Consider the following 23,704-nt stretch of genomic DNA (forward strand, 5'->3'; position numbering starts at 1 on the left):
TTTTCGCTCTTCTTCGTGATCACAGGAGTTCTGGTGAAAGGGAGGGACACATATCCCAGCGTCCTAGTGACACCTTCGCTTTTATGACTCATTCCAGCAACCGCAGCAGATGACCCTTGTTGCAGGGCTTGCCTCCTTAGGGTTGAAAACTATCCCTTGGGAGTAAAATTTCCTTAATTTAAATTCCTAAGTGTTCAGGAAAAAAAATGGCAATTTTTTTCAAAGCTTAGGAAAAAATTGATAATTTTTTTTTCTGGACGTGTTAACTTACCATCCAGTAACCTTGGATGTTATTTCTCCCCTAAATTATATATGGATGTGCAGATCTATAGTTTTCAGAAAAAGAACAAGGAAAAGCAAGACTGCTTTTTCAGTTTCCTTGGCAAGTTAAGGATTTTCTTTTCCCATGCATTATTCCTTCAAGAAGAAGAGAACTCTTTGAATTTTTTTTAACACAATTTGCAGTAACCAGTTCAGAGCCGTAAAAACCCATCCCGAGGCACTGCGGTTGAGACAGGAGGGACCCCAAGAGACGTACGGGAGTCTTCTCTTTCTCTCAATATTGCATAAGCTAGGATCACATTCACGTGCTGGCATGCTTCCAGGTTAAGGGGACATGGCTCTTTAAAGACTCCTCCATAAAAATAAGTCAGTTCTCTTTAAAATTAGAAAATGATTTATAACAAGCTGGAAAGGGTTGGTTTTGTCCTCTAAAAATGATAAAGACAGTGCTTAGAATAGTGACTAGGAATATTCTATAAGGCCCTCCTAATTCAACTGCCATGGAAGAAATGGTAAGAGAAATAGGGGACCCTTAGGTGTGTATGAAGTTAGTTCGCCCCACAGCAATAAGTTTTGGGTGCAGAACGTTCTGTTTTCCAGTATGCAACAAGGAGGGTGGATTTACTTGGAAAAATGTTATTAATGTTAAAAGTTACAAATATAAATTCCCCCATGTAGGTTTGCAAACAGATTTTTGTGTTTATTGTTTGCTTATTTTCAGTAGGAATTCATCATATATAACTGTGACTACTTCGAATTCATTGAAATTATTTGCCGTTTTAAAAGTTGTAGCATCTCAGCTTGCTACAACTTTGAGTGTAAATAATTATGCTACTCTAAGCATTAAGTTGTCCGTACGTATTTCATGATTTTGCTGGGGTGAAGTTTTTTTGTTTTTTGTTTTAAAAGTTTTATTTATTTATTTGACAGACAGACAGCCAGCCAGCGAGAGAGGGAACACAAGCAGGGGGAGTGGGAGAGGAAGAAGCAGGCTCCCAGCAGAGGAGCCTAATGTGGGGCTTGATCCCATAAAGCTGGGATCATGCCCTGAGCTGAAGGCAGACGCTTAATGACTGAGCCACCCAGGCGCCCCTGGGGTGAAGTTTTTTATAGTATCCACAAACATTGCATACTGTGGAATTAAAATCACATTGAATGTATAACAAAAGATACAATTATATCCATGCCCTCGAACTTTCCCCTTGTGCCTAGGAACAACCTAAGTAACAGCAGCACGATCCAGTTCGCAGTGGTGGGATTGGACACACGCTAGAGGGAATGCTCTATGTTCCACTATATCCTAAGGACGAGGGGACAACCTAGGTTTACTTTAATAGGATAGTTTTACTAAGGAAAAGATACAAACTTGAAATAGAGATAATGAGGCTAAAGTGAGGGAAACGTAAGACATGGGGATGGAGAAAAGATGCACGAGGATCTCCTTCACTAAGGTGGAGAAAAGCCAGCACACCCCCCGCCGGGAACCCACCGAGTCTGAGTATCGCCTCCTATGTACACTCTGCTCCCCCGGCTCTTCCCTGCCCCACACGTCCCACCCCCAGAGAGTGTCCTAAAAGTTTTAATGTCTTGACAGTTCTTAATTTGGGGAAATACTAGAAAAACTATTTCTTTCATAGTTAGACATATTTAATTTTTAATGTGAGATTTTAGAATGTGCGGCTACCAGGTTTTTCTGGAAGGCCATTCTTCTCAGAGCTCGTGTTTTTGTGCAACAGAGTGTGTGTTTCTAGTGAATGTTTATGGTGCTGTCACCTGAGATGCACTGGTGTGACACTAGGGAGGCCTGCTGGGACAGCGATCATGGGCATACGTCCGTGCAGTCTCCACCACCCCGTGAGATGCACGCACCTTACAGCGCAGAAGCCTGGATAATTAGATCAGGTCAGCCCCCGACATTCAGGTGGGAACAGGCACTGTTTCATAATAACCACACGTGCTTCAAAATGCTGTCAAGATGTCTCCCCTTTATAATTTTATTGTTGATGTTTGGAGTGTGCCATTCTTTTCTTTGATGCTTAGGAGAAGTCCCCGCCGTGAATTCGTCGGTGGGATCGAACTGCTGTACTTGTAACTGCCAGTCGACGCTGCAGGCCATCCTCCAAGAACTCAGGACCATGCGGAAATTAATGCAAATTCAAGCAGGTACCGACACAGGCCTGGGGTGGAGTCCCCTGACTTTTAATGCCTCTCTGGCCTCTTCAGTTGGGATGTTTACTGTGCTCTTAGTATTTGGTTCTTCCCACCTTGCTGCCTCTCTGGGCTTTTCCAAGCGTTCGTTTCCTCAGCTTCTGCTACAGCACGGTTTTCCTTTGGCCAATCTAACAGACTTCTCATTGCCAGTACTACTACTCACACAGTCAGGTGCACTGCTCCATAAAGTTCACTCCCTCACTCCGAGTCCTTGACACGTGTCAGTTACCTGAATTTTGAAACAATCATTTATGAGTAGGCATAGTTCTTCAGCTCACGTTCCCAATGTGCGTCGGCAAGGAGGTTCACCTCAGGACAGAAGTGTGGCTGACTCTTCTTCCCTCCTGAGGTGCTCCATTTGGGGGCTGCATGTGTGTGTCGGCAACCCCCACGCCTGTCCCCATCCCTTGTGGGGCGCAGTGTGACAGTAGGGAAGCCATGCATGTTGCATGGGTAGATTGACTTAAGGCTTATTGCCTCCTTGAGCAGGAAATAGCCCAGGTGCTAGAGGGCCCTCTCGGGAGTGTGGGATGTCCTGGCAAAGACATTCAAGAGCGTAAGCACGTGAGATGTTGCCTCTTAGGCCCTGCTGTGGCCTGTCTCCCTAAAATTCAGGATGTAGAAGCTCGCAGACACCTCGTGTCCTGTCTTTCTTAGTGACATGGTGCTTCTTTTGTTCCCCTCGTGTTAGTCAAGTGGGCGGAGGGAAGAGCCTGAGTCTGCAGGTTGGGGTCAGGGTCCCTGTTGTTCTCATGAAGCTACGTGACTTGTCTACACCCAGATTTCTCATCTGGAGCTGGAGCATTGATAGCTAACTCACAGGATGGTTTTCAAAATAGAAGGAGTTACTAAACGTAAATGAACTCTGTGAAGCACGATACAGGCAGAAACTATCTGCTTAGTGTTGTTCTAAAGACCAGGAGTGGGCTCATAGAAGTCTGGGTCACCACGACAGCGGCTGCGGTGTCTCATCTCTACCAATGGGAGGAAAAATGCAACTTTTTGGTCACAGGTCCAGAAAATAACACAGCATTTCGTTAGGGCCTCCTCTGGTGAGGGTAGACTGCTCCTTGAGCAGGAAATAGCACAGTCGTACAGGGTCAGCAGTCCCTTGCCTGCGCTGTGCAGAGACTCAGGAAGGTCATGGTTCAGAAATCGTCCTTGGTGCCATTTAGTGAATTCTAGTAAAATTGTAACATGCGGTGATGTGGTTTTGATCTAAAAAGCTTAATACTTAGACACACCCATCACCCAAGAGCGCAGGAGAAGAAGGTGAGCGAAAGGCCCTCCGAAAAGCGACATCGAATTTTATGTGCTGAATTTGGTTTCAGCCCAAGGAAAGAATAAGCATTTTGGTCAGGCCAGTAAGCGTTTAACTCACCTTGTTCCACCACAACAACCTGTGTTCTCACTGACCTGGCAAAAGTTAACCTCTCTTAAATGAGGAGCACAGAAGGAAAGGCTGCTTCCTGATGGACAGATTCTTTTCTCGGAGGAAGAATTTGTTAGCACTTAAGAAAATATGCATATGAAATTCTAATGATTTATTTTGTTACTTAAGCTCCTTACTACCGAAATGGCAAACTACAAATTGCAACCATTTAAATCCCTGACTGAAGCCCTTTTGGAATCTATTAAGTAAATGCCACTTTGTCACCGTGTTTTCTTTTCTGAACCTTTGCAGATTAGGGCGATAAATGATTCCAGAGCTTGTAGGAGAGCAGAAAGGATAAACTGAAAAAAATTACTCTTCTTTAATTTCCTTAAACTTAAGAATCTGTGTTGCGTGGGTAGATTGACTTAAGGCTTATTGCCTGTAACACGTAGATTTAAATTATATTTAGAAAGTTTCACCTTTCACCTTCACTTGAGGGAGAAGACAAGGAATATGATGAAGCGATAAGATCTGGATATAAGAGACGACGGCTGTGTCTAGACTTGCCAACGGAGGAGAAAAAAATCAGATAGTCCCTGTGTTCTTTAAACCCAAAGCGTTTTCACTTTTACTTTAGAACAGCGAGGCTTAGAGAGGTGCGAGTCCTAGACCATTGAGGACTTCTTCCCCGTCCATTTGACTTTGGGTGTGGAGACCTGGCCCTGGGTAAAAATCCAGAGAAGAGAGAACAGTTCTCCACTCAGGCTTGTACACTGGAATCACTTCAGGAACTTTAAAAAGATCTCAGTGCCTGGGCGCCACCCCTGCAAATTCCAATTCAGTTAGCCTAGGGTAAGGCTGAGGCATGGGCTTTTTTTTTTTAAAGCTCCCATGGTGATTCTAACGTGCCGCCAAGGTCAAGCACCAATGAGCAGACTAATAACTACACAGGTGGTTAAAAACCTGTTCAGGGCTCCTATGCAGGGCAAGTAGTTGGTTTCTTTCTTTCTTTCTTTTTTTTCATTTTATTTTTTTTAAGTAATCTCTGCGCCCAACATGGGGCTCGAATTTACAACCCCAAGATCAAGAGTCGCATGCTCCACCAACTGAGCCAGCCGGGCGCCCCAAGTAGTTCTTTTCTAATACTTACTTATAAATTTCTTGCTAGTCTAGAGATGCAAATACCAAGTTCAAAGTATAAATATCCTGTATTTGCAAACTGATAGGAAATGATCCATATTTATGTGCATTTAAAGATCTTTAGTTTTCATTTGGCTTCTCTCTGTAAAACAGCAGGCATGTCCTATGATCGCATTTAGTAAGCCATATTGATATATGAAGATTTAAATAATGATGCCATATTTTTCCATAACACTTTCCATCAGAATATTTCTAAATGGTTACCAAACATGACTGGCCAGAGTACATCTGTGAAAACTATACTTACTATCCTTGGTTTCCCTAAGTGTGGATTCAGTACTGGTACTTGGTCTTTGTTCAGTGCTTTTCATCTTAGAACTCCACCTGTTTCTGGATTTTACTGGTCTTCTTGACTTGCGCAGAGCTGTGTCCTTCCTATTTTTCAGCTACCTAAAACCATGGTGTGGACGGCAGCCTGGCCAGAGTGCAGTCGTTGAGTGTAGTGCGGTGGAGATAGTTTGTGTGTGGACAGTATGGGTTTGTAAGAAGGAGTAACTGGCCCTGATAAATGACTAGCAGGCTTTGCACACGTGCATACCAGTCATTCCAGACTCATTCTTTAATAAATGATCGTCATTGCTCAGTCTCAGTCAGTTTTGGTGCCTGTAAATTAATCAGTTTACCCCCAAAGGACGATTAGAATATTCCTGAGTTTGGTCTACCAGGAAGCACGGACATCTACCCCTGAACTTACGTTCTGAGTTCTCATTTCTATAAACATGTCCTGTGACTTGTAAGATCACGCTCGGATGTTTTCCTGCGGCTCGTAATCCCTTCCTTCCATGGAACCTAGCAGCCGCAGTAAGTGTGATTATTTACCAGCATGGGGAACAGAGTTTTCTCTGGGTTGCTTTTCTGCGTGTAGAACTCGAAAGCTCTCCAGAGACATTTGGTGACCTGTAGTTCCCCCAGGAGATTGACTTTGGTCTGCTTCCTTGCCTGAACCCTATTTCGGTCTCAGCTTGTAGAACATGGAGATAGACGGGTGATAACTTCTCCTAAGTTAGACTCAGGTGCTTGTACCCTATTTTTGTTCATTCTTCGCAGTTGGAACCCAAAACAGACAACAACCCCCGATTTCCCTTATATGCTCCCAGCGAACTGCTGTCTCGCGCAAGAGAAATAAAAAGAAAAAAGTGCCCCCAAAGACCGTTGAACCTCTGACTGTGAGGCAGAAGCCTGGCGTGTTAGAAACGGAGAAGAAGACGGCCGGGGCCTCAGAGCAGCCTGGCCCCCAGGCGGCCGAGCCCCCCTCAGCCGGGGAGAACCGCATGCTGGGATTCGGCATTGTCCTCGAGTCGCCTGCCTCAGATGTAAGTTCATGTTCTCAGGATGCTGACACCAAGCTGATGTCACTTGCGGGAATTTTATAGCATTCATACACTTTCCCCTTAACTGGTTCTGCCCAAGAATGCTAGAGAAACTTGCAAAAGACACGTGGGAACGAGGGAAGGAAGACTATTAATGATTTCCTTGCCTAGAATTTTCTCTTCCCCAAATCTTCTACCTTCTTTTCTTGAGCCCCTGTTCTTTATCCCTGCATGAAGAAGGGTGATGGCGTAAATAATCTGCTCACTAATTTCTTTAACAGTTTTAATTCTGAAGTGGCCGTTTTCAATTTCCTCAGTGTAGAGAGCTAAAAGAACATAATTAACTCCTTTGTAAATGGGCATAAATGAACAGAGCCTTACAGATAAGGTCACACCTTTCTAGAAACACAAACTAATAATAAAAAAAGAGCAGTAGTGCTAATTCTATTTTATAGATGCAAACCACACTGCTAATTAGGTTGCAGTGCCATGCCATTTACTCTGTGTAATGATAGGTTAACGCACTGCAACAGTTTTTCTATTTTAATTTCATAGCTAGAAAGTTGTTGCAGTCCCAGATGTTGCATGACATCTAAGATATCCATCCGACTAGCCATCTTATGGCCATATGACCATAAACTAATGTCTTTAAGAATGTGCTCTCTCTGCAACTGCATACTCTATTTACAGTATCTTTATCTAAGTACATTGATGCGAACCCCATCTTGTTGGGGGAGTTCTTAAAATAAACAAGAGTGAGTGATCTATTATTATCAGTTTGCATAGGATGAGAATCCTGCTGAGAACACCCACGGGCCTATATGGGATCGGAGTTTGGCCCTACCTTTTAAACTTTAAATAAAAAATAATTGCTATTTTTAAAAAAAGTGTTCCCTTTCAAATTGCAGAAAGGCAGTTTGCTAGCATGTATCCACATTGGGTATTTACGAAAGGGAGACTACTTTTTTAGACTTGAAAGTCATTTGAGCTTTTATCCAGTCCTTAGTGTGAAAGGGTTTTCTTGTTTTTGTTTTTTACCTTTGAACGCATGCTAAAATTATTAAATGCAGTTCTTCCCGACTCAGAACTTCACTTTAAAAAAGTCATTAATGATGACCATGTTCTTGGTCATCCAGCTGATTGGATTATATCATATGCTCATTGCAACTAAGGCCCTGATTTCAAAACCCAGCTAGATCACATATTTGGAAACAGAGGTGAATTACTTCACGACGCAAAGTACATTCAGTCTTACACAGTTTTTGTAATACTTTGATATTTTTTCTTGAACTTTCTAAGTGTTCTTTTCAGAGAGACATGAATACAACAGGAGCAATCACTTGAGTTGTATAAATCATCTCCTGAATGGGTCACTCTAATGCTAATAACTGAACTTTCTCCTTATTTTTAAGCTCCAAATATATTTCAGAGATACATTAATGAAGATCTAATAAAGGCCTTATGTACATTAATAGAATAGAATTTTACCAATATCAGCATTATAATTTTGTTTATCTGCCAAATAAAAAGTAATTGCCTTTTAGTCATGATTATTTTTGCTACAAGGGCTGTTAAATTTAACAAAGCACATTCAGATTATCCATGAAAACTCAGTTAGGTACTGATGATCTTTGACCGAAGAATAACATGCTTCTAAGAGCAAAAAATATAGAGAGATAATTATCTTTACATTATCCAGCTGATGTGCCCTTTGATTCATCTGTTCAACAGGAACTTTAACGCGCCTAGAGGTCTGTGCAATGAACCCCATCGCTGGGTGAGGCAGTTTTGTCCACAAATAGTGTTCACTGGCATTAATGACGTTTCCAAGGCCCCTGGGCAGGGCAGGTGTCGGGGATAGGGGTGTGTGGATTGACTCCCTTAGGTAATGGAGCCATCAGTTCGAAGGGATCCAAATTTGGGCGCCCTTCTAGTCTTTATTATTTCTTAGCCATGGTCCTTTTTAAAATTGGTGGAAGTTCAGAGGCGAAAACAGGAAATACATAATAATTTTGTAGGAATTGTTCTATAAAACGGATTTGAGAAAACGTAATAGAATTGGATATATATAAGTGGATGGGAATTCTGTAGTTGAAGATGGGCCCTGGGAAGTACCCAGCACTGGGGGGATTAGGTCCAAAGCTGCTGGAACGGCTGTGCGGCCAGCATTGGTAGCAGACGATGCTACAAAGGTAGGATGGGGCCAGGTAGTGATATGCCCTAAATATGCCATGCTGATGCCATTGACCTTCACCTTGTGGGCACTAGGGAGCCATTGCAAGTTTCAAGTAGAGGAATGATCATACCTGTGTCTTAAAAGAGTGGAAAGTGGCACTGCCATGTGGATGATAGAGATGGAGAGAAGAAAGTAGAGACAAAGGGACCAGGAGGAAGACAGTTACAGTCGGTCGGGTATGGGAGGGTCTATTTGAGCAGTGAGCCTGCAGGAAGAGAAAGGAGGCAGTTAGGAAGTGCCCACACAGAGCACTTGGGGGCTCAGTAGAAAGCAACCCCCACATTTTTCTCTTGGAAAACCAGGTTAGGTTCTCGGTTAACTGAGGTAGGGGAAACAAGGGCAGAAGCAGGCCTTCACTTCTGGATGGGAAGCACAAGTAAGTTTAGTATTGCAAAATGGTCCTTAGATGTTTGGAGGGCAGGAGAAAGATTAGAGCTAGAAGCATCGAGAAAAAGACACGTAAAACCTCTGCTTTCATTGCTTCGTTAGGTGTAAAACTTCACATCAATTTTTTCTAATGCACAGTGTATTAAGTCCTCTGTTTTGCACGGCAACTTTTTTTTTTCATTTTTTTTTTTTAATAATGATTTTTTATTATATTATGTTAGTCACCATACAGTACATCCCCGGTTTTCGATGTAAGGCTCGATGATTCATTAGTTGTGTATAACACCCAGTGCACCATGCAATATGTGCCCTCCTTACTACCTGCACGGCAACTTTTAGTGTCACCCCAATACAGACATGTCTAGTGGCCATGCAGGGCCTTGCAGGGAGACCACTCATCATCTGAGCGACAACAGTGACCCCTACTCAGATGGGGAAAAACACTGCGCTGTCATCAAAGCCAACTGCACTGTCCCCGAGAGTGTTGTACACACTAAATGATAGAGAGCATGTGGGACTGTCCTTCTGCAGTGCCCGGCACATAAAGGGTACTCAATAAATGTGATTTAACCTGCAAATGACAAAGCGTCTGCATTTGCATGAAGCACAATATACAAAATAAACTTTTGAAACTTCCGGTCTAGGGCTCAGCTTCAATTAGAAACCTCTCTTCACCTTAACTCCCATTTCCTCATTCTCTCCTCGCTAACCCCTCTCCGGACTCCTGGCCCGGGCTCCAGCGTACCAGTTTTCTTTTTTTTTTAAGATTTATTTATTTATTTGAGAGAGAGAGAGAGCACGCATGTGCATGGGAGTGGGGGGAGGGCCACAGGGAGAGGGAGGGGAAGAGAGAGAGAGAGAGCACGAGCAGGTGGGGCAGAGGGAGAGGAGAGAGAGGATCCCAAGCAGACTCCCCGCTGAGCATGGAGCCCAACTTGGGGCTTGATCTCATGAACCTGAGACCATGACCTGAGCCAAGACCAAGAGTCAGATGCTCAACTGACTGAGCCACCCAGGTGCTCCCAACATAATTCTCTTTTATAGAACTTTCTATACTAGTCTGTAATTATTTACGTGATTTCCCCTCCTTCCAGGAAGGAACGCCAGTTTCTCCAGGGCAGGGGCTATATGGTAATAGTAGTACTTGGGTACCACCCTCTGCTCAAGAATTTATCGCTTTCATCCTCACTCTCTGAGGAGTCATTACTGTCCTCGGAGATGAGGACACTGTGGCATAAAATGCATAAGGGGCAGAGCTGGTTCTCACACCCAGGTCTGCAGTGGCCCATATCCACCGAGTGACACCCTCCGGGGTCTGTTCTAGCTCTCTTCCTGTACCTGACCGCACTCAGTAACCAGTCACAGGATGATCGTTGTATGAGGAGAACCGAAACGTTGGACAAAGGCAGTTCACTGTGTTTACTTGGAAGGTTTAGGAGAGAAGTGAATGGTTAAAGATGCGGGCTCTGAAATCAGGCTGTTTGGGCAAGAAGCTCAGCCGGGTAACCCCTCACCTCAGTTTTCTCTCCCTAAAATGGGAATAATGATGATGCTGACCTCTTAGAACTGGCCTGCTGGAAGAGTTAAATGAAGTAATCTACGTGAAGCACTTCGAATAGTTCCTGGCACATTTTAAACACAACAAATATTGGTTCTTTTTAAACTTTAGCAGTCTTAGCTAAGTACCTTATAGGGACAAACAGAAATGTTTGTTAAAAAAACATATAAATGAACAAATACACATGAATAAATAGTGTTTATAAAAAGAGAGTGGCCAGAAATGTTTCTACTTTGGGGCAGGATTATTTGATCCTTTTTAAATTAGCACATTAAAGAAAACTCAAGCCTAAGTTCCACGGAAGCCAAACCAAAACCAAGTTTCAAATTTAAATACAATATTTCCTTCTTTCTTCCACAACTCCATGCTCTGCCGGCACTCAGACAAGGCGGGCATGAATTTTTTGCACTGTTTTTCCTACTTAGTTGGATATAGTAAGTTGTGTTTTTCAGGGTAGATATATGCACCCTAAGCTTGTTTCATTGCTGCTTTTTGTTTGGCTTGTTTTTTGTCTTTGGTGAAACACTCAGGTCAATTTTTAAAAATATATTTATGAGGGGGGTGTCTGGGTGGCTCAGATGGTTGAGCGTCTGCCTTCGGCTCGGATCATGATCCCAGGGTCCTGGGATCGAGCCCTACATCGGGCTCCCTGCTCAGCGGGGTGTCTGCTTCTCCCTCTCCCTCTGCCTGCTGCTCCCCCTGCTTGTGCTCTATGTCAAATAAACAAATAAAATCTTTTAAAAAATGCATATATATATATAATATATATATATATTTATGAGGGGCGTCTGGGTGGCTCAGTTGTCTGAGCGTCCAACTCTGATCTCAGCTCAGGTCTTGATCTCAGGGTTGTGAGTTTGAGCCCCGCGTTGGGCTCCACGCTGGGTATGGAGCCTACTTTAAAAAAAAAAAAAAAAATATATATATATATATATATATATGTTTATGATAATTTTTAATAGAACACTTTTTTCTCTTTATTGGAATTATTGTGAATATTTTCCAGTAATCCTATATTATCCGGAATTAAAAGTTATTAGAAGATAAATCTATGGCTACCCATCAACTGAAGATAATTTCATTAATGTTTATACTAAGTCCTTCTTCTAAAAATAAATAATTTAAAATGTATTGCTGCTCTCAACAGAAGTAGCTTCTGAAATCAGAATCTATTTTCTTCACACCTTCTTAGCCCAATAAATACATCATCCACTGGACACCAGTAGAGCAAATCAGTCAAGCAGGCCACTTGATTCACTGACCCTCTGAGCCTCAGACAGTATATGCTTGAGAGTGACGTTCCAGGGTACACTGATTGGCTTCATCTCTAATGAGCTGGATAATCGTAAACAAGTTACCTGGCCTCTCCAAGCCTTAGTTTTTGCATCTGCAAACTGGGGATAATAAAATAGTCACTTCTCAGGGTGAGGACCAAGTTAGAAAAATCCACTTCAGGTGGGTTAGCCTAGGGCCTGGAATACGGTGAGTAGCGAATACATGTGAACAACATCACCATTTTCCGGGGCGTACCTAAATGAATGAAGTAGTCCTTGCCCTGCGAGGAGCACAGGAGCAAAACACACAAGCCATAGTAACGGTGTAATAGGACACAAGGTCTAGTCGCAGCAGTCAGAATATGGCAGGGGAGCCTGGAAGAGCAGCACTGGTCCTCTGCCGGGAGGGTCAAGGACAGGCTCTCCGAGGGGCAGCTGCACTGAGTTAGGATGGAAGAAGCCAGATGGCAGTGGCTAAAATCTTATATCTTCAACATTTGGGCTCGTATATCTTTAGCATAATTCAAGCCATAGTGCTTAGAGTCATTAATTTACCTCCTGAGGAAGGAAAAAGCTAAAAACCTCTCTAGATGACTTTGGAGTGTCTAATTATGCAAGTGCATGGTGAAATTTCAAGGGGCCAAGTTGTATTGTATTTTCTATAGTTAAATGTTTGTTCTACCAAAATTTTGTCAAATACAAAATCTATAAATAGGCTTGGCCCTTTAATGACTGCTTGTCATTTTTATCCAATTCAACCTTAAATAGATGCTAGTATATAGACTGTGATAGAACTTTTGCCTGAGTGTTTTTTACTTACTACAGTGCATCCACCTTACGATCGAGTCTTGATGTAGTACCTCCAAGGTGGAGACCGTGGCCCATCGACTCTGAGAGTCTCAGCTCCCAGCAACACCTGCTACGCCAGGCCTGCCTTGCGATCGGTGTTTCCTCATGGGTACCCAGCTCCCTGGCCATGCTTATGGCATTGCATTGAATAAATAGTAATAGTGGTTCCTGCTAAATCTACCTGGAGCAGACCTGAGCTATAGGAAATGATTTCAGTTTTTCCCAAACAGAAGCAGATCAAATTTGTGAGCAAAATAAAATCCGTTGTGAGGCGGTTTTGTGGTTTTTTTTAAATTTTCTTATTCATAAACTAAAGCTCATTTTCCTAGAAATACATCTAACATACTGCAAAACAAATACTAAATGAGAATAAAGGATCATTGTATATGAAAGTATTAGGAGCAGAAAGACTAAATTCATGGTCTTTAAACAATCTTACAAATCCTGTTATGTGTTTTCAGCCCCCAAATCAGTTAGTCTCATTCCACAGAATCCTGCCTTTTCATCCATGGTTTTTTGGTTTTTTTCTTGAGCCAGTCTGAAACTTAACTAGCTAGCCAGTGGAGTATACCAACTATGTGTGTAACTGATTAATTTGCAATTAAAAATCTGAGGTTAATGTCCAGTACGAATATTCATGCAGTTGTTTTTTACTCTTTAACCAGGGACCACTTTTAGCTATTTACATGCTATACTATAATTTGGCATATCTAATACCTTCTGGAAAGTAGCCTCTATCAGAATTGTTCCCTCTGTGATTAATTGATAGGATCTCTTTAAAATTGTTTTACATATTTTTCTTTAGATTATATAGGGGAATCACATGATAACGCTCGCTCATAGGGCCTGAAGGGGAAATCTTTTAATTTACCTGGTTAGGGGATTCCCCCACCCATACTAGACCTTGACCCCAGCTTCTACCAAGCAAAGGAAGGCCTCAACTGAAATGAAGGAGAAAGAGGATAGTTAATGCCCACAGGCCTGGGTCCAAGAACATTTTTAAGGGTCGTTATGACTACACGTAGTTTTTGCCTTCGGAACTTCCCCCGTCAGTATAAGACATGATGTCACTGGATAAGGAAAATGCAACATTTGTTATGCTCTGGTGCTAAGTAGCTGCAGTTCCGAAAATGGGCAAGACATCCATGAAAATCCAAATTTATGACACGAATTCAGACTCTTAACTCTTAAGATGAGGACTCTAAGTGTCATAAATTCCGCCCCACACTTTGGATGTCATCCTTTAAAGATCGAACTACCTCAGTAAACAATAGAATCTGTCAGTTAGTGTATTAGCAATCTGTGCTTGAATAGCCGAGAGTGATGCTGTCAGAGGAAGTCTCGTTTGTAAAATGAGATTCATTTGGAATTGTGTGGTTTCTATCACAGCCATCCACAGTAAGCAGAGAGAGCTCCCTCAAACTAGCACTAGTAAACAAAAAGAGGAGGTTCGACGATACAATTGGGAGTTTTAACCCGTTTTTAAATATACGTACGGAGTTATAGCTCGTTACATAGTAGTAATGCACGGTGATTTTATTTATAAAATGGAGAAAATCAGAAGGTTTTATAGTGAAAATTTGAGATTAGACGTAGCATCAGCTCTCCTTTCCCAAGGAGCTAAGAAATCTGCATAAGAGCAAGGGCCTGGAGAGCAGGAAGGCGGCAAATAGGAGTCACCTTTGCTCTTGCTGCTGCTGCCACTGCCTCGGGTCCTAAAACTGACTTCTTTGTAAGAGGCTCAGAACCGGGGAGTTCACATTCCTTGACCTGGTGAGAGTACTTCAAAATAACAGCCTTCGTCCATCAGTAGGAAGTGGACCAGGAAGCCCTGACAGCTTCCGCATTAGGACAGCGTCTCAGGAACCAAGATACTACACGATCCCATAAGGAGTCTCCTGGCTCCACAGAAGCCTTCAGATACTTAGTTTGAGGAGTCGCCGCCAACGCCACAAACAGCAACCGCGTCTCTTGTCTCCTAAATCCTGCCATTGGCCCTCATAAAATGCTATCCTGTCCTCTCCCGGACCCCGCTCACCCCTCATCCCTCACCAGCCAAATGCTGCCTAGTGCCCTGAACCTCTCGTGTAGCATTTATCACTTTGAACCTCGTATAATAGATATTTACGTATATCTCTGAAGCTCCTTGCACGTGGAGGTACACACACGATACATATGTATTGACTCCATCAGTTCCGTGTTCTCCAAGCAGTCCTCTCCTTGAGTGAGCACAAGTGCTGCCCCAGGGAGACAGGTGCGCTGAGCCACGGCATGGCAGACTCTCAAACACACTTCCTTTACATTGCACCAAAAGGTCTCTAAATCAATATTATTTTTGAATGAATGAATTTTGAACGAATTCTTACATAGTGTTTTGTTTATTCTGATGAATACCTATTGGGCAGTGATGGGGCGTTTGGCTCTCCAAGTACAAAAGAGCTCATATTCTCATGAGAAACACAAACTCCCAACCAAATAAATGCAGTGCAGAAAGTGCTGGAAACGTAGTCCATAGAAAAGACTGAGTATGTGAAGAAAGGAGTGGCTCATTTTGCCTGATGGCTAGATCAGGTCCGTGTTCCTCAAACAAGGGTCAAGTCCTCCAGGGTGAGTCCTGGGCCAGTTCTGGGAGTCTCAGGTCGGGGGCTGAGTCTAAGCATCTGGTTGATGGTATCCGAATTCAGCAGGGATATAGGAACAAGAGCAGTTGGTGTCTTCCCCTTTTGACTCCTGAAAATTTCAAAGCTTCTATACCACCTTAGCCCCTCACATAGCTACAAGCAGCTGCTTCTGTAAAGTAAATTGGGATTACTTTTTTTAATGCTTTTAAACGATATAGCGCACTTAGCAAAAATCGGAGATCAATTCATTTAAAATAAGGTCTAAATGCAGCCATTGATATGCACAGCAAAATTCTGATTATGAATAAAAATTCATCTTAGATGATGATGGTAAAAATCTCTCCATCTAATATTTCCACATGGACTCATTCAACAAATACACGTTGAGCACCCGGTCTGTGACAGCTTCTGTTGCAGGAGTCGGGGGGCACAGCCTCCGGCTCCCAGCAACGCCCCAGTACACCGTTTACCAGCAGGAGGACCCAAAACTCAGCAACCAATCTGACAGCACTCTTCATACAGTGATATTTACCGAGCATCCAGGGACCAAAAGTTGAAAGGCAAAGTGAAGCAAGGGAATGAGATGAGTTTGCGGGTAATCCAGTCGAGAATAACATTTGGCAAGGGCAGGGCCCAAGCTTCCCGCATCATCTGAATCACTTACGGTCTCGATACTCTGACTAGTGTGCTAGGCATTGTGAGAAGCACTAGGACAAATAAAAGTAATAATTCCTGTCCTCCAGGAGAAAAACTAATCCCAGATCCTCTTGTTTCTAATATGGTTTTTAAAAATACAAAGTAATATCAGGTTTGCAAAGTGATAAGTATGAGTATCCAAGAATCAGAGGTTGTAATACATCTTACTTAAGTGAGATTTCCTTCTTTTTTCCTAACGAAAGTTTACCAACTGCATTTCTTCCTATTAAAGTTATTAGAGTTACCATGTTATAATCAACAGTAAATGACTAAATAGCTTAGATTATGACTAATGAACTTTTATCTATTCACGAATTTATTGAGTACCTACTATGTGCCAGGCCTGAAAGATACAAAGTCTGAGTTTCGGGCATCGGGAAGGGCCACAATCTAATAAATAACTATACAGTAAAAGATGCAGCCATATGAGTATGTCACATAAACAACAGTGACAGAGTGCGTGGCCACCTCCACGGGAAGGAAGGTGTTAGCAAAGGCTTTGAAAATCAAGTGTTCCCTGAGTTGCCGGAGGAAAAGACAAGCTGTAAGCATCCACGGAGTGCTGATAGACAGTATATTTTTACCGTCTGAGCTCATATCCTATGCAGAGTCCAAGTTGAGAGGTACCTTCCAGGTCTTCTGCTCCGGCATCCCAGGCAGATAATCCGTGACGGGGAAGTAGGGTGACCAGTGCCTTGGTTTTCGAGTGGTGCTCTGGGACAAGGCTTCAGAGTCTCCTCCCGGAAGTAGGGGTGAGAGGCAGAATTAAACTGCCTGGGGCACGTGCTCATCATTTCTATTTATTTTATGGATTAGTTTCCATAAGTTTTCACTGGAAAAAAAAAATACAGCCCCACAGCTGAAAACCACTGGCAGAGTAAAAAGAGTATAGACCTCTGGGTAGCCCCATATTCATGTGCTTATAGGCAAATGAAATTACTTCATGTAGGAGAAAGTAATCTGTCACATGTAATGCACTGAGTACATTCAGATTATTTTGAAGTCATTTTGTTATGATCTCATTGGACCCTAGTTCCTTCATTTAAAAAAAAAATGAGGGTATTTCACCTAGAAATCTCAAGCTCCCTGTAGCTCTACGGTTATACGAGTTTGTGACGATCTGCCTTCCCTTGACTGGTTCTGAGGACAAGAATGCATTTTCGTCATGCTCCTGTCCGCTGCTTTCGAAGAGACTTAATGCTGGAATTAGAGCATCTTATTTTGTGAGTAAGAACCCATCACTGGTTTTATAAATTGCAAATGCTGACACACGAAGCCGAAACCGCGTCGTTTGTAGGATATGGACAGCGCAGTAGCTAGTGATGGTTTTTTGTTGCGCGGATGCCTGAAGTCAAATGCTTCAAATGTTGCTTTTAATGAAATATTTATGTTCTTTTGGTAGCCAGAAGTGCAACTTGCTGAAGGCTTTGATGTGTTCATGCCTAAGTCGCAGCTGGACTCTATATTGTCGAACTACACTCGCTCAGGAAGCCTTCTGTTTAGAAAGCTGGTGTGTGCATTTTTTGATGACAAGACTTTGGCTAACTCCTTACCCAATGGGAAGCGGAAAAGAGGACTCAATGACAACCGGAAAGGACTAGACCAAAATATTGTGGGTGCAATAAAAGGTTGGTCTGCGTCATTTCATTTTATGGGTTCTTTGTTGAGCTTTGCCTTGATTTCATAAAGATGCAGCTGAAACTGTAGTCACCTAACGAGAGGCTCGTTTAGTTTGCCCTTGGCAGTTGACCCACTGGTGTGGCTTTGGGGTAAGAGCTCTGTAACTCAGCACCCCAAATACCACTGGACTTGGTATTTCAAGGTGACGTTGGCTTGTTAAAATCATGATTTCAGAGCCAGTTTGTTCTGCTGCTGAACCAAAAAGTTTTTCCTTAATTGTCTCTCCCTTTTTTTAAAAAAATTTTATTTATTTATTTGACAGAGAGACAGGGAACACAAGCAAGGGGAGTGTCAGAGGGAGAAGCACGCTTCCTGCCGAGCAGGGAGCCCAACGCGGGGCTCGATCCCAGGACCCTGGGATCATGACCCGAGCTGAAGGCAGACGCTTAATGGCTGAGCCAGCCAGGAGCCCCTTTCCTTAATTGTCTCTTAAGAAGAAAGTACCTTTCCTCTTAGTAATTGCTAAGAACTTCATCAAAATACGATTTTGACTTAAATTTTTTAGTTGTAAGTAAGAATAAGGCTATGGTGCTCTTTGGAAAATAAAGGAAAACGGTTCTCTCCAAAGTTCGAAAGTTGCTTTACCTAGGTCATGACTTCTAAAGACATTATAGATGTCAGTGAGCCCACTGTGAAGCCAAACTCTGCGCATCTCCACCCATTCCTGGCCTGCTCTGCTCCCTGTGGTTCTGTGTGCGGAGTCATGCGAGTTACGTGCAGAGAAAACCGTGAGTCTGTCCCTCCCACTCGGCACCGTGAACACACACCCGAGCTCTGCTGCGTTCCGATAGCCGTGCAGGTGCACGTCTGAGTAGCTGTTCATTTATATCCAGTTCCTCATCCTAAACCTATTTCTTCACTTTAAATTGTCCTTATGTAGAACTCTGATAAACGTGATTCCAGGTAATAGAAGCCCTTAAATGTTATTTTCAAAAAAGAATGTAAATGAATTCTCAAATATAAACACAACTACCATGAAAATGGAATTTGAGATCAGGCCTTAATTTACACTCGAATTGCTGATAAGGACGTTCTTCACTGCCTTAGTCCCTGCCTTGCTAGGGTTGCCGTCTGGGACTGGCTGCTGAGAGCCTTCCCTCCCCACTGCTGCTCCCCGTTATCTTACAAAAAGAGTAAATGAACCTGATAGCGCTTAAAGGATACTTGGAAACCCACAATTAACTTTACAAAATAATGTGACTTTTAAATGGAGTTAGCAAGTACCAAACAGCCTTTGTTCGTGGCCAGAAGGACATAAGCCTTCACTAACAGAAAATTTCTCATTCTGCAGCAGAATTTTTTCACTTAAAGTGACAGCTGAGTTGTATTAAATAGGAAAAGCTACAGAGATACTACAAGCTATGTCATTTCTGAAAAGAATGATTCAGCCTGAAGTGACACTAAAAACAAGATTACTGAATTTGAAAAATGGTCAGTGATGTAACTGAGACCAGCTAAAGTCAGGAAGGGTCCCATTTCGATTTAATGTGGCTGGAGCTTTCTAGAAACATGAGGGTCAAGGTTGATGACGCTTTTCATGCTGAAGCTTTTAAACACATTGAAATGTCGCCAGGAATTGTTTTAATTTTCTTTTTTCAGGACAGTGTATTAACAGTATGAAAGTATTTGGAAATTAGGGAACTAGAAGCGACCGTGTTCCATTTTAATGACAGTAGTGAAGTTACCCTAATAATAGATGGTGATGAAATATGTCATTACAAGTAGAGTGACAGGGGTTCATTCTACCATTTTCAGTTGAGACTGGTCATCACACGATAGTTTGAAAAAGTATATTACACAGAGAACTAGAGAATATACCATCATTTTCTTCATAACCCTTCTCTTTAGCTAGAAATAAAAATGGTAACAAGGCTTCTGCTCCTAATACGAAATAAAGCAGATGATTCAAATCGAAGAAATTAAATTTTCCATATACTTCTTTTATTGTTGAATTAAATCTGGCATTAAAATTCTATTAAAACAGCAAAAACACTTTAAAACGGAGAGAAATCCAAACATAAGCCACCAATTTAAGTCAACAAATATCATATATTCACTTGTTTCCTTGCAGTATTGACTCATAAACATGTATATCTTGATCTAGATTTTTCCCCTACTTACAAAAACAGTACATGTGTGTAAAAATTCCAAACCATAGAAGTGTATAGAAAGCTGAAAGGCCTCCATAGTCATGCTCTTCTGAAGTTACTATATACATTCCTCTTTTCTTTCCCCCTGAAATCTTAATTCAAAGTTTGTGCTAAAGATTTGTCTTTCCTACAAGGACGTTCTGTTTCTAATGGTCAGCCAGAATTTTTACCTGATTTATTCTGCTAATTTTTCATAAGCACCCTGAGGACAAGCTCTGTCTTAAATATTTTTTATTACCTTCTGTGCTCACTAAGCGCTTTACATATAGTAGGGTTTCCATCAATACATGTTGGGTGAGTGAACAGACGTGGGTTTTTATTTTTTATCTTGACTTTGGCCTTCGTTTATAGACATAATGGTTCTTATACTAAATACCCATCCTTATGTCTTCTCCCAACCAATTTGAAATGACTGATGTCAAAATGTTGTGAATTTCTACCAGTTAATAAAATGCCAGTGAAAGAAAAAGAAAAAGAAACCAAAATTCAGTATAAATTGGGCTACAACTCTCTTAATTACCTAATACTTTTACATACATAACCATACTTCCACGAGCTAAAAGTTCATTAACCCACATGTTACAGTATAAAGTGGGTCTTTGAAAGCAGCTAGTGATTGAAGGTCTTATAACTCTCCCCGGGTTTTCTTGCTATTTATTGGTAGAGATAAAAAGGGAAGTTTACTCCCCTAACCCAAGTCTTCTGAATCGGAGTCATCTGGGAAAGTGATAAAATGGTTTCTTTGTACATAATAGAACCAGAACCACTCCTGTCACTGCTGGTCTCTGCCACGTACTTTGACAAGATTTTATAAATATTAAATACTGTCTTTCTTCCTCTATCCTTTAAAGGGTAATACACCAATACCGTATTAATTTCAAAAGTTCTACAACCTAGAAATGTATTAAAACTAAAAGTAACGGTAGGGGCTGAATTTTGTTTCAAATGAAGTGATTAGGTTGGGTAAAACAAGAGTGGGGGGAGAAGAACAAAAATCTGTAAAATGCTTATAAATAAGAAAACGTGGATTGGAGAAGACGAGTTTATTGTGGGATTATTAACAAGGCTCTTTGTAGTGATAATTGATATTTCCCATGACAGTATCTTGAAACTAAAATGGAAGTCTCTTTGTAGGGCTCACACTTTTCACGTATTTTCATCTGTTTTATGGTGGTTAACACTTACTAGTAATTCATTAAAAATTCATTTATAAATATGACACAAAGTATTGAGGATGAAAGGATCTTTAATTAGAAGCAGTCACCTGAGCCCTTTGAGTTTAACCCTGTAAAGAAGCAACTTATGATCTTATTAAGTGGAGCCTTAGATTTTAGTGCTGAGGATAGTTCAGTATCTTGGATTGAATTGAGAATTGATTTCATGGCCAGAGCATAGAATGGAGAATTAGACCAGCTAATTCTTGATATCCTATGGCAGGAGACCGTACAGTTTGCCTTAGTGAGACTTATCTAAATAGTGATGTAATCCTCGGCTCTCCAGCACTCTTCAGAAAATAGAGTTGCTCTAAAGCAATTTTTAGAACCTGGGTTCTGGTTTTTAATTCAGCTTCATGGTAATTAGTTGAGAAAGTTTTATTACTACTATAAACTATACTAGAATCTCGAATCTTCTTGCATTCAAAGGAAGTTCTGTATGCCTGTCAAGTGAAAGACCCGACCGACTGCTCTCAGTTTACTACATGCGACACACCAACACACACGTAAGCCCAGACTGTGGCTCCCCCCACGGGCGGTCAGCGCCAATGGTCTGGCGCGGTAGCCGTGGGGGTCCAGTCTCCCTGCGAGGGAGCTCTGCTTGGCTGGTGGCCCTCCAGAAACGTAACTATGCCTCTAGCAAGACTAGAAAGCCCGACCACAGTCAGCATCGCCCTCTCAGAGACTCTGCCGAGCTGACCACCAAAACCTCGCATTTTATCCCAGCAACTCTGGGGACTTGCAGGGTCCATAGGTGTCCTTTCAAAATACTTTGATTTTTCCATTTTTATTGCACATCATTCTGCTTTCGATTTGACCTCACAGAGATGTCATCTGATGTGGTTGGGTGGGATTTACCTCCGATTTATTATTTATTTCTTGCTGGTAACTTCTGTGTATCATGAGACCTCTCTGTAAGATCGAGGGTGGGCCATCAGCTTGGGTTTGAACACCCTCGCAGGGTCGGTGAATTTATCTTCATTTACAGGAGAGGAAACTGAGACTCTGAGAAATTGGTAGGTGGTAGAGCCAGGATGTGGCCCCAGGCCTGTCTGGCTCCAAAGCCACTGTCTAGCACAGTCCTTTCCTTCTCTGAGGAATATCTGAAAGGAAAGAGGAGAGGTGTCCCAACTTTAAATGTCTATCTGAAAATTTAGCATTTTTGGATCCCTTATAAATTCCACTAGGAAGGTGGCCGTACTAGTTATTTAAAATGACCAGTCGGTTACTGTGTAGGCAAAGCATATTCAAAGTGAACTTCTGGGTGGAGAGTAGCTGTGGCTCAGTTTGCTCAGCAGCTGAAGGGCAGATCCTTCCTTGAAGCCAGTGAGAATCAGTCCCATCGTGCTGGGGAAGAGAAGAGAAGCGTGATCCCCCCCTAAGGAAAAGAGACACTTCTGAGATGCTTCCCATACATAGAGCTTGGAAGTCACACTGCATGTAAGTAATTTCTCAAAGTTGTCTGTAAATTAAATTCTAGCGGAACTATTTGGCAATTGAAACCAACTGATGAATGCTTTAATTCAGAATCCTTTTGGAAGATGCATAATCATTTGTTAATTTATCTGTTCATATTTTTACATAACAGATCAGCTTAAAACAGGATAAGCTGCATAATATATAACAGCAAAATAATATGTAACAACTCTCTAATTATATCACATACATAGCTGTCTCTCGGCTCGGGAACGCTTACGTAGCTGTGGTGGTGGTGGTTCGTATTTTCCCAATTTTTATGGAGGCGCAGTGACAAGTGATATTGAATCTTGGCCATTCTATGGGTAGAGCCCTGTAGGTCCAACCCGTTCCGTAGCGAGGATTCCCTGAGGTATTGGTTCAGCATTCAGACTTCTGGGTCCCACCCTCAGGGACTGATTCAGTAGGTGTAGGGTAGTCCCTGAAATCTGACTTGGACAAGCAGCAGCAGGTGCTCTCACGTGGGTGGTCTCACACCAGCCTTGGGAAGCCGTGCCATCGGGCACCTGAGGCTGACGGCCGGTTCTGACATATGACAGCCTTCCTGTGAAACTCTGTCTCCTTCCTCTGTCCCTTAAGAGCAGCCTTTCTTCTGAAGGCTGCCCTACTTCTCTCCTGGAACAAATGAGAAGATAGTGTGTGCAAAGGCTCTCATCCTTTGAACCGCGGTGGCTGGAAATTATTCGTATCTGTTGTGTTACGCAAGGGTCCCGGTTTCAGACATGCCTGCAGCGCCTCCCCAGGACTTCCCTGAATAACTGCCTGGTTTACCAAGCTGGCAGAAAGGCCTTTCCAGACGTTAGCACGACTCTCACATCTGGATCACTAAACAAATGCTGTATAGTTTTCCACGTGGCCTTCTCATTAAAGGCTTGAAGAAAGCGTGGCCTCCGTTCTTAGCAAGCTCGCAGCCAGTCTCCTCGATCGCAAGTTTGGAGCACTTGTGTAGGCAACTTCTTCACCACGTGTGACACCAAAGCCGTGGTCCTTGCTGCTTCTCCAGCACCAATAAGTCACGAGAACACCAGAACCTTCGCAGTAGCGTTGACCTCACCAACGCAGAATGACATTTGCGTGACAGCAGACATGACAGTTCTGTTAACAGCACCGGCGTCAGTGCCCACCCGCAGGGCCCCGGGAACCAGGGACTTACAGAGGATAAGGCATGGCCTCGGACCTTAACGT

At 42.4% G+C, this 23,704-nt stretch overlaps 1 protein-coding gene across 15 annotated transcripts in view; it reads left to right on the top strand.

Moving 5' to 3' along the window:
* The window catches only part of BEND7 (BEN domain containing 7), a 78,062-nt gene that overhangs the window by 26,208 nt on the left and 28,150 nt on the right, over nt 1–23,704 (top strand). For all 15 annotated transcript variants that reach the window (XM_045788355.2, XM_045788336.2, XM_087857689.1 and 12 more), the window contains 3 exons: nt 2,323–2,445; nt 6,116–6,381; nt 17,402–17,627. In XM_045788355.2, the coding sequence (XP_045644311.1) occupies nt 2,323–2,445; nt 6,116–6,381; nt 17,402–17,627 (615 nt within the window). The remainder of the gene's footprint in view (nt 1–2,322; nt 2,446–6,115; nt 6,382–17,401; nt 17,628–23,704) is intronic.

Source organism: Ursus americanus, chromosome 31 (assembly GCF_024610735.1).
Source record: "Ursus americanus isolate L20-20 chromosome 31, mUrsAme1.1.p, whole genome shotgun sequence".
In the NCBI taxonomy this organism is placed as follows: Eukaryota; Metazoa; Chordata; class Mammalia; order Carnivora; family Ursidae; genus Ursus; species Ursus americanus.